Raw genomic sequence first — 18,937 nt, forward strand, 5'->3', positions numbered from 1 at the left:
AAAAAGCAACACAGTTGCAGCTGCAAAATGCAGGAAAGACAGCTGGCAAAAGATCGCTGACTGTATAAATGCGTAAGTTCATAGGGATATAAACATCACTGCCCCATCATTAGGGCATAAGTAGATCTGACTATAATTACAGTTGTCTATTCTGTTAAATGCATGTGTTGCTTAGATGTATTCGTATGGCGTGTATGACAATTGTAGCCTCATTCCTTCAGCTGCAACCCCAGCGGAGTGAAACGCACATGGGAGCAAATAAAAAATAAATATAAAAACATAATTCAAAGCGGTAAGTAGGCTCACTTTCATATCTTAGAAATACAACAAGTACAAGGCTTTAGTGTTTCTATCACTCTCTGTTTTAGGATGATATCAGTATACAAAAGCACAATGAAATAGCATTGACATTACTTGCAGCAAACAGAAAAAAAAATGACAAGAAGAAGATCGGAGGGATCCTCTCACGATCCGCGCACCGAGCTCCACTGGATTCTCTTCGAAAGGGCATGCCATTTTCCAAGAGAGCTGATTGGTCAGTGGGCGGTGCTTTTATACCCGGCGATCTGTATCTCGAACATAACCTGCTCCGGAGCAGGTTAGCTGTTCAGCATAAGTTACCATGGCGATGTACCCCGGTAAGAAGTGAACCACCGTCGTAGTCCTGAAAACCCAGGGTTAAACCTGAAGTTACCTCGCTAACCCCAAATCCCGCTTCGTAGTACAGGCCCCTGGTCTACTGCTGGTCTCAGCCTGGTTCAGGTCTGTTTCAGGTCTCAGCCTGATTCAGATCCCGGCCTGGTCCAGGTCTCCCATGGCATGGCTCCAGCTGGCAACCTTCAAGGGCGTCTGCGGGGAGATTAGGGATGATAACGAAGAGCTGTGCTGGAGAATGACTGTCCTCTGGAGACACGGGGGACGCCTCTGATGTGCAGCTTATTCCGTAATAAAACATTTATGGCCGCGGAGTGGCCTGGTGGTGCCGTCTCCCCGGGGTTGTGGGTGTGCCGCCCCGTCCACCAACCTGTGATGTCATCCATGGAAAAGACTTTTGTGAAGGAACAGTCACAAAAATAGGGATCTTGCGTTTGTTTGTTTTGGCAGTGAAGCAAAACTTCTGTTCAGCAGAACTATACAAACATCCTGAATCCTTTTGAGGCCGTTAAAGTTCAAATTCCAAAGTTGGTTGATTATTACTTTATTACTTTTTTTATATCTGTACATGCTCTAATAATTAATTGTTTTTTCTTGCCCTTAGAACCTGCCAGAGTCACAAAGTAACATCATCCAGTAGTCCACTTCTTCCTGTCCTCATCAGGGACATGCAGGTGTCTCAGGGACAATAAAACTGTCGCCATGTGATCAAAAGTACAGTTTGTGACCTGAGGCGGCTGGTGGTGGACAAGGTCCCCTGCAGGGTCCCACCCAGCACCTAAGGATAGAGAAAAAGGTCTTCTAAGAGGCCAGACTGGTAACCGGTTAACCAGGCATCCGTCCTGATTGTTTTCCTCTCCACGATGCAAAAAAGTAGAACTGGAACCGCTATTCGTCAGGAAATTGGCTTCATGTCTCCAGAGGTGTCAAAAGTATTCACATTCATTACTCAGGTAGAATACTAGAGTTTAAAAATACTCCTGTAGAAGTTGAAGTATCAACTCAAGTTTTTTACTCAAGTAAAAGTATAAAAGTCCTGGTTTCAAAACTACTTAAAGTATAAGAGTAAAAGTAATGTAGGGGGGGAAAAGCCATTAAGGACAAAAGCCATTGAAAATGAATGCATCTTAGTATAATGCAAATATATTAAAGAACTATATATGTGTACTATTGAGCATTAACATGTGTTTCAGAGAGCAGGAGACATGATGACTAGTTGCTTATAAGTATTGTAATGGTGCAAAAAGTCAAACTTCAGAGGCATGTTATCATTTATCCTAACCTTTATTGGAATGTACATCCAAGTTTAGTTGCAGGAATCTGAGGGAACGGATGTAAAAACAAAACTGGACAAGAACATCTGAAACAACCACAACCAAATTCACTCTATCCAGATGGAGCAATTTAACTGGATAGTTTTTTTTTTAAAGGCCAAAATGAAATAGAGTAACAAGGCTGTTTTTAAAATGTAAGGAGTAAAAAGTACAGATATTGCGTGAAAATGTAAGGAGTAAAAGTAAAAAGTCGTCTGAAAAATAATTACTCCAGTGAAGTATAGATAACCAAAATTTCTACTTAAGTAAGGTAATGAAGTATTTGTACTTTGTTACTTGACACCTCTGCATGTCTGTAGTCCGGCACTGACCTCATCTAACCTCATACACAACTGAGTGTCGTCGGCATAGAGACGAATGTTTATGGCATGCTGCTGAGTATAAGGACCTAATGGAAACATGCGTAGAGTGAGAAGTACTGGTCCCAGCACAGAACCTCGTAGAACACCAAGACCAACGGTGGTGTTTGAGGAACTCCTCATTCACACTAACAAATATGGTTCAAATCTAAGGTGGTTCCTCAGTTTTTAGCTGATCTTCACAACAAACATCAGCAAATAACGGAAACCATGACTCACTGCTGATTGTGTATCTGTTTGTGGCGCCTCTTTTGCGTACGTGTGCGTGAGTGGTCGAAGTCCATACTTTGATAAGATTATCCAACCATAAACACACCTCTACATCAGCGACCTGTCACACTGATAAAGGATGGCTCAGGCTGATGGGCTGATCGTTTGTTGGTGACGTTAAGAGAAGATGGCGTCAGCGAGACTTGAGGTGTTTTTTTTTTTGTTTTTCTTTGTCTGCATATATATTAATGGTTAATACCATGTTGGTAAAAACCTATGGCATATATATGTATGCATTTTTAATATATACATTATATATCATATATTTATTTTACCTATACATCACATCACATAAAGAATTATATATATATATATATATATATATATATATATATATATATATATATATATATATATATATATATATATATATACATACATACATACATATATATATATATATATATATATATATATATATATATATATATATATATATATATATATATATATATATATATATATATATATATATATATATATATAAATAAATATATATATATATAATTTTTTATGTGATGGGTGACATCCGCTGCTAGTCTGAAATGAGAAAAACACAGGAAAAACTGTCCTTTAAGAGACAGCAAAATCCACTCAGTTAAGCTTTGTCCTTTACACACACATACACACGCACACACACACGCAAACACACACACACACACACACACACACACACACACACACACTCACACACACGCAAACACACTCACACACACTCACACACCCTCAGGGTCATAATGCAATTGATGAACGGGTTGTACATCCTTATCTCGTATCGCTCCACCCTGACATCGCCCACCTCCAGCACCACGATCACATATTTAAACCGTCTTCCCGGTTGCCATCACTCTGGTGAACGAGCTGCTGTGGATCTGATACAGCATCAGAAGAAACAGCCTGTCTGAGTCCGGCCAGTTTGAGGACAGCACCCCCCCACAGACGTTTTCAGGAGTCCGAGGACCGCTTCTCCATCAGCAGCCATCATGTGTACCGGAGCGTGCTCTAAGTTCATTGCTATCCCCCTCTACATCCTGGCGCTGGTCTCGATCATCTGCAACATCATCCTCTTCTTCCCCGACTTCAAAACAGAGTACGCAAGTGAAGACAAAGAAGGAGATGCACGGATCACCCAGGAGGTCAAGTACATGGGAGGCGTGGTGGGAGGAGGAATCATGGTGAGTTTACCTGTTTCAGTCACTTGTACTGGGGTCATTTCAGCCGATAAAACGATGAAAGATGTGTCCCGGCGTACAGACAGAGGCATGCCTCATCAAAATATTTCTCTACGATGAGGTTACAGCAGGTCACTGTAGTGCAATTCAGTCTGACTAAATAAATGAGTTTACGTCAGGCGATAACTCTTTAAAACCTTGTTCACGGCGCCTCATTGACGGGGTTCAGTGTCACTTTGACTTCAGTCTTTATCTTCATGTTGCAGGTGTGTTCACAAAGGTTACCGACCTGCATCCACCTTCGTTGCAGTGGCGTAGGCAGAAATATTTTTTTGGGTGGGCCAGCACAAAAATGGGTGGGCCATATTGTCCCAGAAAAAGCGGACTTATAAAAACTTTTAAGCAGAAAACATGACAAACAGACAGATTAAAGGCCGTCAGCTCCGCTTTTACAGAAAATCGCGTCCTTGTTTAAACTGTATTCCAACCAAGAAAACTGTCCATACCACTTTGATGAGAAGCATCTTGATTTTCCATTCTTGACTGTGCTTGAAAATAGACCCAAACTTGGCTGTGAAGGTGGTTCATCAATTGCGGATAAATGGACGGGAACCGCAGGGGGCAGGGCTAACCTCCTCTGGGGTGTGAAGAAGTGAGCTGGGGGGACTCAGTCCGAGGCACTGGCAGTGGCGTGTCTTGTTTGTGTAGTTTCGGTTTTTTAAAACAACTAATCAACGAACTCTGTTTAGCCATTGTTGTGGCGATAAAGTCGGCTGCAACGCCGGCTAGCTAGGTGGCTAAAGGCAGCTCAATCCGTCGGAACCAGAGCAATCAATTATGTCCCGAGGCTCGATCCCTGCAACTTGTTTCAAAAGTTCAAAAGTATTCTAAATTTTTGAGAATATGTTTATGGGAAACATGTATTTTGATCAAAGTTGGCTGGGAGTTGGCCAGTGAGAAATGTGGGTGGGCCAGTGCCACCCAGCCCATGACTGGCTATGCGCCTGCTTCATTGTCTCAGTCCTGTAGTTTAAGAGCACCGCAGGGTCAGTCGTCAGTCTCGTTCAAGCGTGATCCCGGGAGTCACAACCTAGCAGGACTTATAGGGGTCAGTCACACCCAAGTACGACTGGCCCCTGAAGTCTGATTTGTCTGGCTGGTGTAGGAACCCCGGACCTTGCTCAGGGACAGCATGATCCAAGGTGTTGGACTCAGTTGGATGAGGTTGGGTGTGGTTGCACATGAACGTGGAGGAGGGCACAGTTGGCACGACATTCCAACTATCAGCCAGAGTCATCTGCTTTATACTGCTCATGTTGAAAGGACATGATGGTTCCGCCAGTTTCCTGCTCCGGTCCGGGTCTGGGTTGCAGTCATCAGTCTTCATCTCACCAACTGTACAGATAATGCAGTCCACATTCAAGCAAGGTTGAGACTGGAAAAATGTGACTGCAGGCCTGTGGAGGAATCGGAATGGAGGGTCAGTCATGCCTGGGCATGACTGGGTTCAGCGTGGGCCAAAGATAGATTGTGGTCCTAACCCCAGTCCTACACCGAAACCAGTCCCTGGTTGTGGTGCCCTCTCCCCAGCCACTTTCTTCATCTTGTGTCCAGGTGGGAAATATTCTGTTGGCCACTACCCACAGTTGGTGAGAGTAAGTGAGGGTAGATCGACCGGAAAACAGAAACTCTTGTTTCTTGGCTCAGGTCTTTCTTCACCACAACAGACCGGTACAGACTCCACCTCGCTACAGACGCCACACCGATCCGTCTGCCGGCCTTTAATTCCAGCCCACCCTCCCTCATGAGCAAGACTAAGAGACTTGAGGCAGCGTCTTGCTCCCGACCTAGACAGGACATTCCAACTTTATCCAGGTGAGGATCATGCTCTCAGATTTGGGGGTGCTGATCCTCATCCTTGTTTCCTCACCCTCTACTAGCCACTTCAAAGAAGGCTAAAGATCACAGCTAGCTGAAACCAACAGGACCACATCATCCGTGAAAAGCAGAGTGGAATCCCTTGGTCACCATATTTAAGGAGAAGGAAAGTCTGATGGACAGACCCCAGCTTGATGCTCAGTGCAGGGAATTATGGGGATCCAAGGTTTTGCCAAGGTCAACTTTTCCACAAAACTCCTCTTGGAGACAAAAATGAAGACATGCAGTGGTGATCTCATCCTCAGAGATGTAACCCCTTGTGTTTCAGGCCGCCATTTTTGAAGTTCTAAGACCCTCTGTGTCAGAAACCTTTCCTGTCAGGGATGAACCTCTGGAACTTGCCTACTGGAGCGTCCCCAGCTGGAAAGCACCATAATGTCCCTGCACAAACGTTGCTGTTTACAACCGGATGATTGTGCAACCACTCAACTGCAGCAGAGTTTGGTGGACATTTTTAGCGCTTATCAGAAAGTACAGGCTCTGGATGGCTTTATCAAGGGACGAAGGCCAGTTCTGCTAAACCAGTCGACTATTTACAAAGGATTGGGCGATAAGCCCTGGTACTGAGGGAACCGCACCCTCATATGACGGTAAATCCTATAACCAACAGTTGCGTTATCGTTGTTGGGTATTTATTAACTGTAGCAATAATGCTAACAGCAACCATACTGAATTGTTGTCTTCTGTCACTTCATGTTCATGAGAAATAGAAGACATTAAATAAATATTCTCCCTTTTTTTACCTGGTATCAGTGAACTGAGTGGTTCTTTGACTGTAGTGAGTTAGTTAGACAGAGGGTGGGGCATGAAGAGGCTACCACACCTCTGGACAGGGTTTCTACCACAGATTTACTATCTGTGGAGTTTCTGTCACCTCCACGTTTCAGGGTTCTGACTGGGGTCACACTGTCTCATTAAGTTCAGTTCAGTTTGCATGTTTTTATATCTGCACACGTGGTTCTGGAGTTCAGAACTGTATTTGCCTAGCCTGGTAAACATATTAAGCTTCTTAAGCCATGCTATTAAGCTATGTCTGACTTCTCTCTTGTCTTTGTCCACCTGTCTCTGTCTCTACTACAGGTCCTCATTCCTGCCATCCACATTCACCTGACCAGTGCAAAGAACTGCTGCTCCAACCGCTGTGGGGTGAGTTTAACGTTACTCTGCAGATATTAGAGATCCCACATCCTCCAGTTCTTCAACCCAATAGTCATTTTACTTTGATCACCACTCAAAACTCTTGCTGTGTTAGATTGTTCAGCCTGAATCCTTATTTTTGTGTGGTACATTGAGCCACCTGCTAGTTCTCTCCCTCCCCCTGCTACACGCTCAGATTACTGCAACATTACTGCCAGTCACGTTGCCATGGATCTCTAAGGGGTGTCCACACATGGAGAGACAATCGTAGACTGGGTTGATCTGGACTTGGTGTGTAAAGGCCCAATCTGCCGAAAACTTTTGTTTAATGGCCATGTCAGTTGTGTACCTCTTGAAATGACTGCTACACACCATGACAAGTGGGCACGTCACAGTTCCAGTTCAGTTTGAACCCTTGAGAGTCAGGAAAAGCAGCGTATGGGAGCTTGAAAGGATAGCGTGAGCCACTGGGAACCCATGATCCTGAAGAGGGCGTAGGAACCCATGATCCTATAGAGCAGGGGTCGGCAACCCGCGGCTCTAGAGCTGCATGCGCTCTTTAACGCCGCCCTAGTGGCTCCTGCAGCTTTTTCAAAAATGTTTGACCTTTTTTTTTCCTTTTTTCTCTTTTTTTCCTTTTTTCTTCTTTTTTTTCTTTTTTCTTTTTTTCTTCTTCTTTTTTCCTTTATCTCGTCTTTTTTTCTCTTTTTTTCTTCCTTTTTCCTTTCCTTTTTAATTTCAACATTTCGACTTTTTTCTCGAAATTTCAACTTTTTTCTCGACTTTTTTCTCAAGATTTTACTTCAACATTAATCTTGACATTTTGACTTTTTTCTCAAAATTTCGACTTTTTTCTCAACACTTCGACTTTTTTCCCGACATTTCGACTTTTTTCTAAAAATTTCGACTTTTTTCACGACATTTCGACTTTTTTCTCGAAGTGCATAATGAATTATGACTAATATAGAAACATGCAGCATGTGTTGCCTTCATTCTAAGGCTGATACAAGACTTTTCATTTTTTGCGGCTCCAGATATACAGTATCTGTTTTTTGTGCTTTTGGTCCAATATGGCTCCTTCAACATTTTTGGTTGCCGACCATACTATAGACTATAGAGGAATGAGGGTACTGAGGAAGACGCACAGATATTTGGATGCTGCTCAGATGTAGGAGGTCATTGATCCAGTCTCAGCGTTGCATCTCCAGTCCAGTCCGTCATCCAGATGAACCTCCTCCTCCACTTCTCCAGGATGGAAACAGCCTTGGGTTTCTCTCTGGTTCCTGATCATCTCTTTTGTGTTGTTCATGTTTAAGAGGAGGTGGTTGTTCCACCAGTTTTCTGTTCTGGTTCAGGTCAGGCTTAACGTCATCAATCTTCATCTTTCTGTCGGTAAAGAACAGAAAGTTCCTTTTTCACTCAGAACTGTGACATTGCTTCATCTTTATGATCAGATTTAACAGCATCACAGCTGGAAAGATCTTCTGATGTTTACGTCCGTGCTCCTGCAGATGTTCCTGTCCATCGGCTTCGCAGCAGTCGGGGTGGTGGGAGCTATCTACAGCCTGAGTGCCGCTGCTCTCGGTCTTGCCAACGGTCCAGTGTGCTATTGGAGCAACCCCGACAACCCCATTCCCCAATGGGGAACACCTTTTGCTAACAGGTGCAAATTCTTACCTGAAACTATTGCAAGAAGTGTGTTAATCAAATACCACCTGTAGTTACCTGTAGTTACCTGTAATTACCTGTATTAACTAGTAGTTACTTGTAATTACCTGTAATTACTAGTACCGTATTTTCACGACCATTCGGCACACCGTGTGAAAAGGCGCACCCTCAGTTTTGTGTGTCATTTTTGGATTTTAAACACACATACAGCGCACCGACCCAAAAGGCGCCGTCTACAGACACGGAGCTGCACACACGCGCGCTGCAAAACACACACGCGCTGCAGAACACACACACAAGAGTGCTTATTTAAAAATAGAGCGGAGCAAAACTTAGTTTGATATTTTATTTCACTTTTCACATCAATCAAACCCTTCAAAGGTTCATCTTCTGTTTCCGCATTAAAGAATAAAAAAAAACCACCGGGTCGCCGCACATAAACCTGTCTCAGCCACCAGCCCTTTTCATTTCACTCTGGCTGGAAAAGTCTGTTTAGGCAACGCTTTTCTTTTAAAAATCACCATAGCCGGCAGTTTCTGTCCATCAGCGTGGCAGGCAAGCACAAGAGTAAATAAACTTTTCATACCCCGTTGTGCTGCGGATCCCGACCGCGGTGGTCCCGGGTCCCGGTCCGCTCCCCCCCCCCGCGCTGGTCCCCGTTAACTCCACCGTGTGATTCACCTAACGTGAGCGGCACCTGTCCATGTTCGTGATGTGTCGGCTGCAGAATAAGCGGAAGCTCTCCATCTTTTCCATATAATCCGCCGGGCGCTGCTGCTGCGCTGGCCCCGTTTCATGAAGCGAAAGCACCAAGACGGACCTCCATGAAAATATTAAATTTTCATTTCTTCCGCCTGTGCTTCACACGCCCCCTTCTCCCTTTACCGTTCTCATGGTGGCCGTCCACCTCACATTACCGTAATACAGGTAATAGATACGGCGCACCGTTTCATTGGGCGCGCGGCACATTTAAAAAAAAAAAGAAGAATTTTATGTGCGCCTTATGGTCGCGAATATACGGAAGTTACCTGTTATTACATGTAAACACAGCTGCACATTTCCTCTGGTAATATTTTTTATCCGTTCTAGTTCTGGGGACTACCTGAATGACAAAGACGTGTGGGGCTGGTGTATACTTCCCGAAAAAGTTGTTGAGTTCAACGTGGGGCTGTTCTCCACCCTGCTGGTGGCAGCGTCCCTGCAGGCCATCCTCTGCACCTTCCAGATGGTTAACGGCCTGTTCGGCTGCATCTGCGGCACCTGCACTGGAAACGAGGTGAGACCTGAGACGGACTGAGTACGCCGTATAACAACATGCTATTTAACTTGACAACCCGTCAATAATAACAAATGTAGGGTAGATAAAGTAGTTTGACTGTATGAGTATGAGTATGTATGATTTTTAAATGAAATTTAAAAAAAAATTCAACCAGAAATAATAAATAAATATTAGATAAAAAACTTAAAACTGAAATAAACAAGTCACAAATAGCAATCAATTACTCATCAAAATGAAGTTACCTCCACCACCTCAATCCCCCACGAAAAACTAAAAGCAGGTCATGCAGGTCTGAAATCAGAGCTAAACACGCACGTGTGCCTTTTACAGATGCACATTTATCTCATTAAAAATAGTCAAACTTCTTAAAAATATAAATTGATATCAAACTATAGCCAATTTATTATATATTGGCTAAAGTGTATAGCTTATATACAACCAACTGGTCATTTTACCACTCTTTTTCAACAGAGGTGAATGCAGAGGGCGTTAACAAGGTATTTAATAAAAGTTAATCAGGGCCGCTGGAAAAACAAAAATCTCCAGTCTAGAAAGAGCTGAAGACAGATTCCTATCTGAGTGGCAGCTCAGGTGTTTGTGCTACAAAGTTTTATTGCAACAACATCCCCACCTTCAAGTGAAGCATGAGTTTTCTCGTGTTTTGCCTTATTGTCCTCTCTTGCTCGCTCCTGATTTGTCATGTCTTTTGGATGAAAAGTTGACCCTGCAAGACCCATTGAGCCCCCCCCCAACCTCCCCTGAAGCTCCGCCCCTGCTTACACCTACAACATCTACTGATGGTAGAACATCATCGGCTGGATTTTAAAGTCCACAGCTAGAAAAGCCCCGAACAAGCAGAGCGCTGTGGAAGTGGCGCCGAGCGGCAGCTCTTCTCTGGTTGCGTCTGAACGGATTTACTAGACTTGTAGAAGGATGAGAGCAGAGTGGAGATGTTTTGTCTGAACACCTTGATGCAGGCAGGTTCACTGATCTCCATCTGTCTTCCTCCAACAGTGATTTGACCTTCAACTCAACTCAGCAGGACGGCCCAAGGACGCGTCTACCAGCAGAGGGCGTCGTTGTGACCATCACAGTCTGCTGCAGGGGATGATGGGACACCGGCAGCGTGTCCCATCATCCTCCATCAGTCTCAATTCTACAAATTACTCCAGAGGATTACAGATGATTGCCGTCGTAACGGTTTTATTACTCAGATTAGAGTGAACGATCACCACAGCAGCTGGAATATTCGGTACTAGACTCTGTAAATGTGTTTATTTGAAATATTTTGTAATAAAGTTTGGAATTTAAGCCAACATTTCTCCTTATTGATGTGATCAAGTGACAAATCTGTAGTGAAACGAGATAAATGCAGTTACTAAGTGGAGGGAGGCAAGGCAAGGCAGGGCAAGTTTATTTGTATAACACATTTCACGTACAAGACAATTCAAAGTGCTTCCCATAACGAGATTTTTCAAATGCATTCAAAAATAAAAGATTTTAAAAGTAGAAATGAAAGAAAGATACAGGTTAAAAAGAATGAAAGAAATGAGATGCATGAAATAAAGGTTGCAGTGCATTGTGGGAAATGACTGAAATGCAGCAGTAAATAAAAAGGTTTTCAACTTTGACTTAAAGCAACTGAGAGTTTCAGCCATACCTGTGTTTTGGATTTAAAAATAATGGGAGATTTTTTCTGGTTGGTTCATCATAGACCAGGAGATCAGAGATATGTTTTGGGCTGAGAACATTCAGAGATTAAGAAACCAGCAGCAGGATTTAACATCTGTTCTGGGACGGACAGGAAGCACGTGTAACAATCTAAGAACTGGACTTATATGGTCCACTCTGGTCTTAATGAGGACTCAGTCTATTATGGCGCTTTTCCACTAGTACCTACTCAGCCCGACTCGCCTCCACTCGGTTTGGCGCTTTTCCACTAGGGGTCTAACGTGCCGAGTAGATACTTTTTCTGTATCTACTCTGCCGAGGTTCTAAGCGGCTGAGTCGGCTGCATCTGGCGTCATCACACTACAGGCACAAGACAAGGGGAACACAGACTTATTTAAACACATGGAGGGAAATAGGGGACAGGTGGAAACACTTAGGGCAATCAGACTGAGGGAGGGCAAGGGACCTGAAACGAGAGGAGAATTACTTTTCAAAATAAAACAGGAAATGAAAGGACAAAACAAACCCAAGACAAGACAACCTCACCACGGTGTGAGACAGGACAGTGTGCTCAGAGGGAACCGGGTGGTGAAACACTTGTCCAAAGAACCGGAGTAAATCCAACACAAAGCAGCCGTCTCAGAGCCCCCGGGACTGACTTGGTCGTGGTTCCCCTCCTGGCAGCCTCTTCTGCCAAGTGTTGTTATCTCTCTGTCTGGATGTTCTTGCCATCCGGGCTGGTCGGTAGAGCCCTGCCCTGACTTAGACTGTTTTCTTCATCCCTCTCCCACTGAATTTCTGACCATTACCGCCCGCAACCCGTGCGCAACACTTCCGCCTTCATCCGCAAAACTCTGCCCGCACAATAATAGAGACGCATTGATTTAGTGTCTTCTCCCGTCCTGCAAGAGAAATGTCCTGGACAAATCTATCTGATTTAATGTTAACATGGTAATTGTGGAGCTTGATGGATAATTGACAGTTCATAGACACCTGACCGAAAGTTAGATGCCAATTCATCATCGCACAAGCTATTTCGCCTTTTGCGCACGCATCAATTATGTGGTTGAGGTTAGAGCAACGAGAGTAGGCTGTGAGTGGCTCAAATAACACTAATAAATAACATAAAATAGACAAAGTTAACAAGTGAAACAAATTAATTTAACAAATGAATCACTTGGCCATTATATTTCTGAGGAAGAAAATGTTGCTGGCCGACTGCGTCCCAATCCCTTGCGTCTCTCTTCCAAGATGCAAGGCAGATATTCTCCAAATATCTGGCTTGTCTTGCTTTGTCTTTGTTTTGCAAAGACCTTGTTTGAGGTTCTTTTCCACATCATTGATTTCCATCTTGTCGCTAGGCTACATCCTGATCCCGCAGTGTTTTTTTTAGCCGCCCACAACAAAGTTCAAACCGCCCAATCCCAACGCAGCCCTCTACCGGTCGGTATATGAGATGGTCTGGACGAGGAGGTTGAAGGTCCAGCGGAGCAGCAGGGACCATAACTGACAGGTTCCACCACGAATGTCTGTCGCAGGATATTAGAAGGCTCCCCCGTCTGGCTGATGTGCAGTTCAGAGCGTTCCAGCATCCGAGACCACGGCACCGGGTCCCTGGACTTCCTGCCGTCGAACAGGTGTGAACAGTTCTGGGTGGGTCACGTCCGTCATGGGCTCATTGTTGCTGCAGTGCTCATGGAGTTTCACCAGGAACCACAGAGACTGGACACAACCCACTACTAGGGTGTGGAACAAGACCTACAGTTCCTCTATTGATGATATAAATGAAGACATTTCTAAATTAGGATTTATGCCCGAATGTTTCAGGGCTGAGGAGCCAGCAGCTGATCGTAATCACCTAAGGCCTTCAGTTCCTAGGCAAGGCAAGTTTATTTGTATAGCACAATTCAACACAAAGGTAATTGAAAGTGCTTTACATCAACATTAAAAGCGGCAAGACACAATTAAACAGTAAATAACAAATAAAATGAAATAAAATGATAAGAAAAGAGGTAAAATAATAAATATAATATATAAATAAATATAAATATATAAATAATGTAGCCATTGCAGGAGTTCCAGAGAACTGTAATGGAGATTAAAACATCTTTTGTGACCTCTGACCTGTGACCTGGGTCACACTCTTATGCAAGGCAACATCTGTGTGATATGAAGGTATCACACATGCTAATGGAGGTTTATTTTATTTTATTTTATTTTGTTTCACACAAATACAAGGGGGGCAGCACGGTGGCTTGGTGGTTAGCACTTTTGCCTCAAAGCAAGAAGGTTCCCGGTTCGATTCCCTGGCCAGGCGGGGGTCTCTCTGTGTGGAGTTTGCATGTTCTCCCTGTGCTTGCGTGGGTTCGGTCCGGTTACTCCGGCTTCCTCCCACAGTCCAAAAACATGTGTAGTAGGTTAATTGATGATTATAAATTGCTCGTAGGTGTGAGTATGTCTACTTGTTTGTATCTATGTGGCCCTGCGATGGACTGGTGACCTGTCCAGGGTGAACCCCTGGAGCAGACCCCCGTGACCCTGGAAAGGATATAGCGGGTATAGAAAATGAATGGATGGATGGACAAATACAAGGATGAAGAAAAAAAACAGAAGAAAAAATTCACATAAGGAAAATATATTAAAAAAAAAAACAACAGCAACAAATATGTGTGAGAAGTGGTTAGAATCTTATATAGGCTATATATGAAAACCACATCCAAACTATATACTAAAGTTATAATATTAACAAATATAAGAATCACAATATATTAAATGCACAAACTTAGTGAACATTTCCTGTGAACGAAAAAAAAAGTTAGCTTTTCATCACTGACTACGTTTACATACAGTCAAAATTCGGGTTATTGGTAATATTCTGGCTACTGAAACATTCGGAATATTCCGTTTACATGCGTGAGCAAACAGGTTTATCCCTGTTTACATGGTAATTAATCATTCGGGATATCTCAATCAAACCAGCGACGCACAGAGAAGGTGATGACGCAATTACCGTCATTTCCGCTTCTTCTTCTTCCTGTATCCAAATTCAAAACAAATGCTGCTTCGCGCAACTTTTCGCTCACCTTTTTTTAAATCTCGCTATCCCAGTACTTTCTACCGTCTACAAATGCCGAAAAGTTCATATCCTTCTTTACATTTATAAAATGATTAGTCTCCTCCTCACTCCAAAAGTGTGGTGTAGTCTTGCGTTTCTCCGTGTTTATAAGAACCTGGACTCAAAAGACCAGGATTCCTTGCGAACAGAGCATGCGCAGAAAACAAATTCATGTTCCGTTTGATGGGGATATTCCGTTTGGCGTTTACATGACCCAATATTCGGGTTTTAAAAGGAGTAACCCAGGGGTCATATTCAGGTTTTTAAAAAACAGAATATCAGCAAATTGGGGTTATTCAAAGGGGTTATTGATGTTTACATGGCCGTGCAAATTCGGGTTATTGCCGATATAAGGGTTTTAAAAGGGTTATTGACTGCTTGTAAACGCAGTCACTGAAGTAGTTCCCTTATCTCAAGCAAACAGAGGTCTGACTACAGCATCCTGGCTTCATGGGGCTCCTCACCGCTGATGTCAGCAGGTGGCGGTGCAGGCTTCCTTATCCGTGTCTGCATCAACCGGACCAGGTGGTGGAAGGACCGCTGCCACGGAGCCACCTGATTTACTGTGTGAGAAACAGGAGCAGCCATCTGTTGCTATGACGTAAGGGGTTGATACAGAAGTCCGTTACCACCCACCAGGGCCCAGGGCCCAAGCCTCCATGGGGCTCTAAGCAAAATTAGATTTTGGAGCCCTCTATTACTGCCAGTAATACTGATTATTGATCATTCACACACCCACTATAAACTTATTTCATGTTCTTTCCTCCCTGTCATTACAAATACACTTGTAAAACAAGATGTAAGAACTTTTTGTTGTAGTTAGATTGTAATCCACAGGGATTAAGACCATGGAAGCAGACAACAGATTAACAAATTTGCAGAAAAATCTTTCAATTCATATTTTGCAAAGTCAGCAACTGCCCCTACTGACCACACAGAGAAGCAATAGATAAAAGGTCTAAGAGCTGCACAGTTGCAGCAGTGTTGTTTCCATCATCCTATTGTCGGCCTGGCAGGTTTTTACCCATCTATGGTTTTTAATCTGAAATGGGAGCAAATTCAGCTACAAGAGCCTGTCCTGTGGACCTTGGTTTTTTGGAGACAGGTATGATGGTGGAGGTTTTGAAGCAGGCAGGCACATGTCTCCAGTGAGGTGTTGAAGATGTCCGTGAACACCGGAGACGGTTGATCGGCACAGTGCTTCAGGGTGGACGGGGGGACAGAGTCCGGTCCTGCTGCTTTGCGGGGGTTTAGTCTTTTAAATATCTTGTTAGCGTCTCTCTCCAGGATAGAGAGGGGGGTCGATGGGGATGGGGCCTCTGGGGAGTGAAGTTGTAGAGAAGCTGCTGAAGGGGGGAGGGGTGCAGTTGGAGGGATGGAGCTGGTGAATGTGAATGCAGTCCCGGGTGATGGTATCAGGACTGTCCCTTTGTCTTTCACAGCGGCAGTAGAACTCGTTCAGGTCGTCGTCTAGGCGTCGGCCGTTGATGGTGGAGGGGACTCTGGGTTTGTAGTTTATCTGTCTCAGGCCCCGTTTACACGGAGCAAAAACACAGGCGTTTTCATGCGTTTTGGCCGTTCGTTTACACGAAAACGGAGCTCAAAGTCACCAAAAACATAATTTCTGAAAACTCCGGCCAAAGTGGAGATTTTCAAAAACTCAGTTTTCACGTTTGCGTCTAAACAGAGGAAAACGGAGATATAGGCTTCAGAACGTCACATTATGCAACAGAAACGTCACCTGCGTCATGTGTGCAACCTGTGTTTACAATTAGTTTGGCCACCGTCAATATTTTCATGTATTTTACCTGTTTAATATTGTAAAGTCACACTTAAAAGTAACTGCACTTCTCTGTCACTCCAAACGAAAGACTCTCGTTCCGTCTTGGAAGTAAAGCCTGAATTATGGTCCCGCGTTAAATCGACGCAGAGCCTACGGCGTAGGGTACGCGGCGATGCACGCCGTACGGTGTGCGTCGCCGCGTACCCTACGCCGTAGGCTCTGCGTTGGTGTAATGCGGAACTATAAATCAGCTTTAACTGGAAGTTACACGTGTCATTTGTTGATGTTTTTTCCAGGATTCTGATTGGCTGGCATGACGTTAACAGCGTATTCATGCGGATTTGTGTAAACGAAGAAATTTTGAAAACGATCTTGTGTAAACGATCGAATTTTTCAAAACGTAGAGGGGGAAATATCCGTTTTTGTAAATACCCGGCTATGTGTAAACGGGGCCTCAGTCCTTTCCAAACTGAGCCGGCATTGTTTTCGGAGAACTGTTGTCTTACCACTGTTTTTTTTGGCTCAGATGTGCGTTATTCTTTGGCCCAGATGTGCGGTTTTCTCTCGCCCAAGTGTGTGATTGTTTAAAGCCCAGATGTGCTGTTTTCTCCGGCCCACTTGTGCGGTTTTCTCTCGCCCAAGTGTGTGATTGTTTAAAGCCCAGGTGTGCGGTTTTCTCTGGTCCAGGTATGTGGTCTTCTCCGGCCCAGATGTGCGGCTTCCCCCGGCCCAGGTGTGCGGTTTTCCCGGTTAGATGCCCTTGTGTGAGTCATCACATTAACTCCTCCCCTGCCAAATGCCAGTTGTTTTGGTATGTTCTGTACCGATAGAAATGGCTGTGAGTGGGAGGGGTAGGGACCCATTTCACAGGAGGAAACATCTGGGGACTGCGTGTGTCTGCGGTCCGACTGCATTCGTCAGATCAGCGGCAGCATAATTACACCGTCATGACGGGGTGTTCCTACATAGCGTGGCTTTAAAGTGACACCAACATAGAGACCTCCTTCTGCTTCCACTGAGCAAAGCAGCCGATTTCACAGGGAAAAAACACAATTTTACTAAGTGTGCATGCGCGGCGAGAGAACATGTGCAGACTGCTTGGCGTGCGGCCAGGCAGACGCTCCGTCTCCAGATTTAGAACTAAAGCCTCTAATCGCGTCACTGGTGTCTTCGTTAAGGAGGTTAATGAGCCCCGCAGCAGCTGCTACTGATGTCCCCGACACCCGTCGCCCATATGGCCTCAGCGGGTCCAGACTGCTGCACGGGTGCAGCTTCTCTTAGATGGGAACCTGAAAGTCCAGTACTGGGGTGGGTGGCAGAGCCGGCCCAAGGCATAAGTGAGCAAAGCGGCTGCTTAGGGTCCTGTGACCACTAGGGGGCCCCCAAGAGTGAAAAAAAAAATACAATTATTTTTTCATGTGTGAGTGATGATTCATACATTATCAAAGGTATGTTATTGTACAAAAACACAATAATTATTTAGATTACTTAATTATTTAGATTTTGTTCTCCCTAATTTTACCAAAGCTTTTGCACATTTTGACATAGTTTTCAGAACTAATTATTTAACTTAATATTTGATTTTTAAACAATTTCCGTTACCTTGTTTCTGGTACCTCTGTTCATTTACATCATTATTTAAGTATTTGTTTATTCTATTTAATAATGTCTGTTTTTGTACATTTCAATGTATTCTTATATGGAAAACGTATTGACGGGGTACTGTTTATCTTAGTTGAGTGATTTTAATTATAGTTCTAGTTTTTGTAGTACTTTGTTGTTGCACTTAATTGTTGTTGTTCCACTTCAAATTGTTGTTGCACATTGCTGTTGCAGTTTATTTAAAACCAAAAATAAAGTAGATAACGTGTTTACAGTAAATGGTTTATAAATGATTTATTTGATTATTTTGTTTCTTTTAGTAGGCCTACACTGTAGATGACACTCAGTATCACACTTAGTACTATATCACTTTAAATATTAAGTGTAAATCAACCGCGTGGCGCTTTTCCACTAGAACCTACTCAGCCCGACTCGACTCGCGTCGGTTTAGCACTTTTCCACTAGGGGTCTAACGTGCCGAGTAGATACTTTTCTGTAACTACTCTGCCGAGGTTTAAGCGGCTGAGTCGGCTGCATCTGACGTCATCACACTACAGACCACCGATTGGTCGGGGTGTTGGAGTCAGACGTCTGAGTCAGGAGGCGGAAATCAGCGAAAGAGCGACTCTGACGACGGCTTCTTGTTGATTTTATTCAACCAGCAATGGCAGCACAAAGGTCTGTTTGGTGATCCAACTCTGAGGTGCAGATGTTCATAAACCTGGTGACTGAGGAGAGAATTAAAAATGGATCTAGACGGGTGATAAGGAACGACAAGATCTACCAGGAGCTCTGTCACTTCATAGCTGCTTTTCACAGCTGACTTTTCACCGAGACAAACAAACAAACAAAAATTAAAAAGTGTCGTCGCTTGAAGCTTCTCTCTCTCTCATTTTTTAACTTGATATGGAACACAAGCCACAGACCCAGCAGCACATATATCATCTCCTCCAGG

At 43.9% G+C, this 18,937-nt stretch overlaps 1 protein-coding gene across 1 annotated transcript; it reads left to right on the forward strand.

Moving 5' to 3' along the window:
* Positions 1-3,448: 3,448 nt before the first annotated feature.
* tm4sf21b (transmembrane 4 L six family member 21b) lies at positions 3,449-11,122 on the forward strand. Its single transcript, XM_061710330.1, has 5 exons — positions 3,449-3,792; positions 6,808-6,873; positions 8,376-8,527; positions 9,622-9,808; positions 10,826-11,122. Exons 1-5 carry the CDS (start codon positions 3,601-3,603, stop codon positions 10,826-10,828), a joined length of 600 nt encoding a protein of 199 aa, XP_061566314.1. The 5' UTR covers positions 3,449-3,600; the 3' UTR covers positions 10,829-11,122.
* The last annotated feature ends 7,815 nt before the right edge of the window (positions 11,123-18,937 follow it).

Source organism: Cololabis saira, chromosome 20 (assembly GCF_033807715.1).
Source record: "Cololabis saira isolate AMF1-May2022 chromosome 20, fColSai1.1, whole genome shotgun sequence".
Classification (NCBI taxonomy): Eukaryota; Metazoa; Chordata; class Actinopteri; order Beloniformes; family Belonidae; genus Cololabis; species Cololabis saira.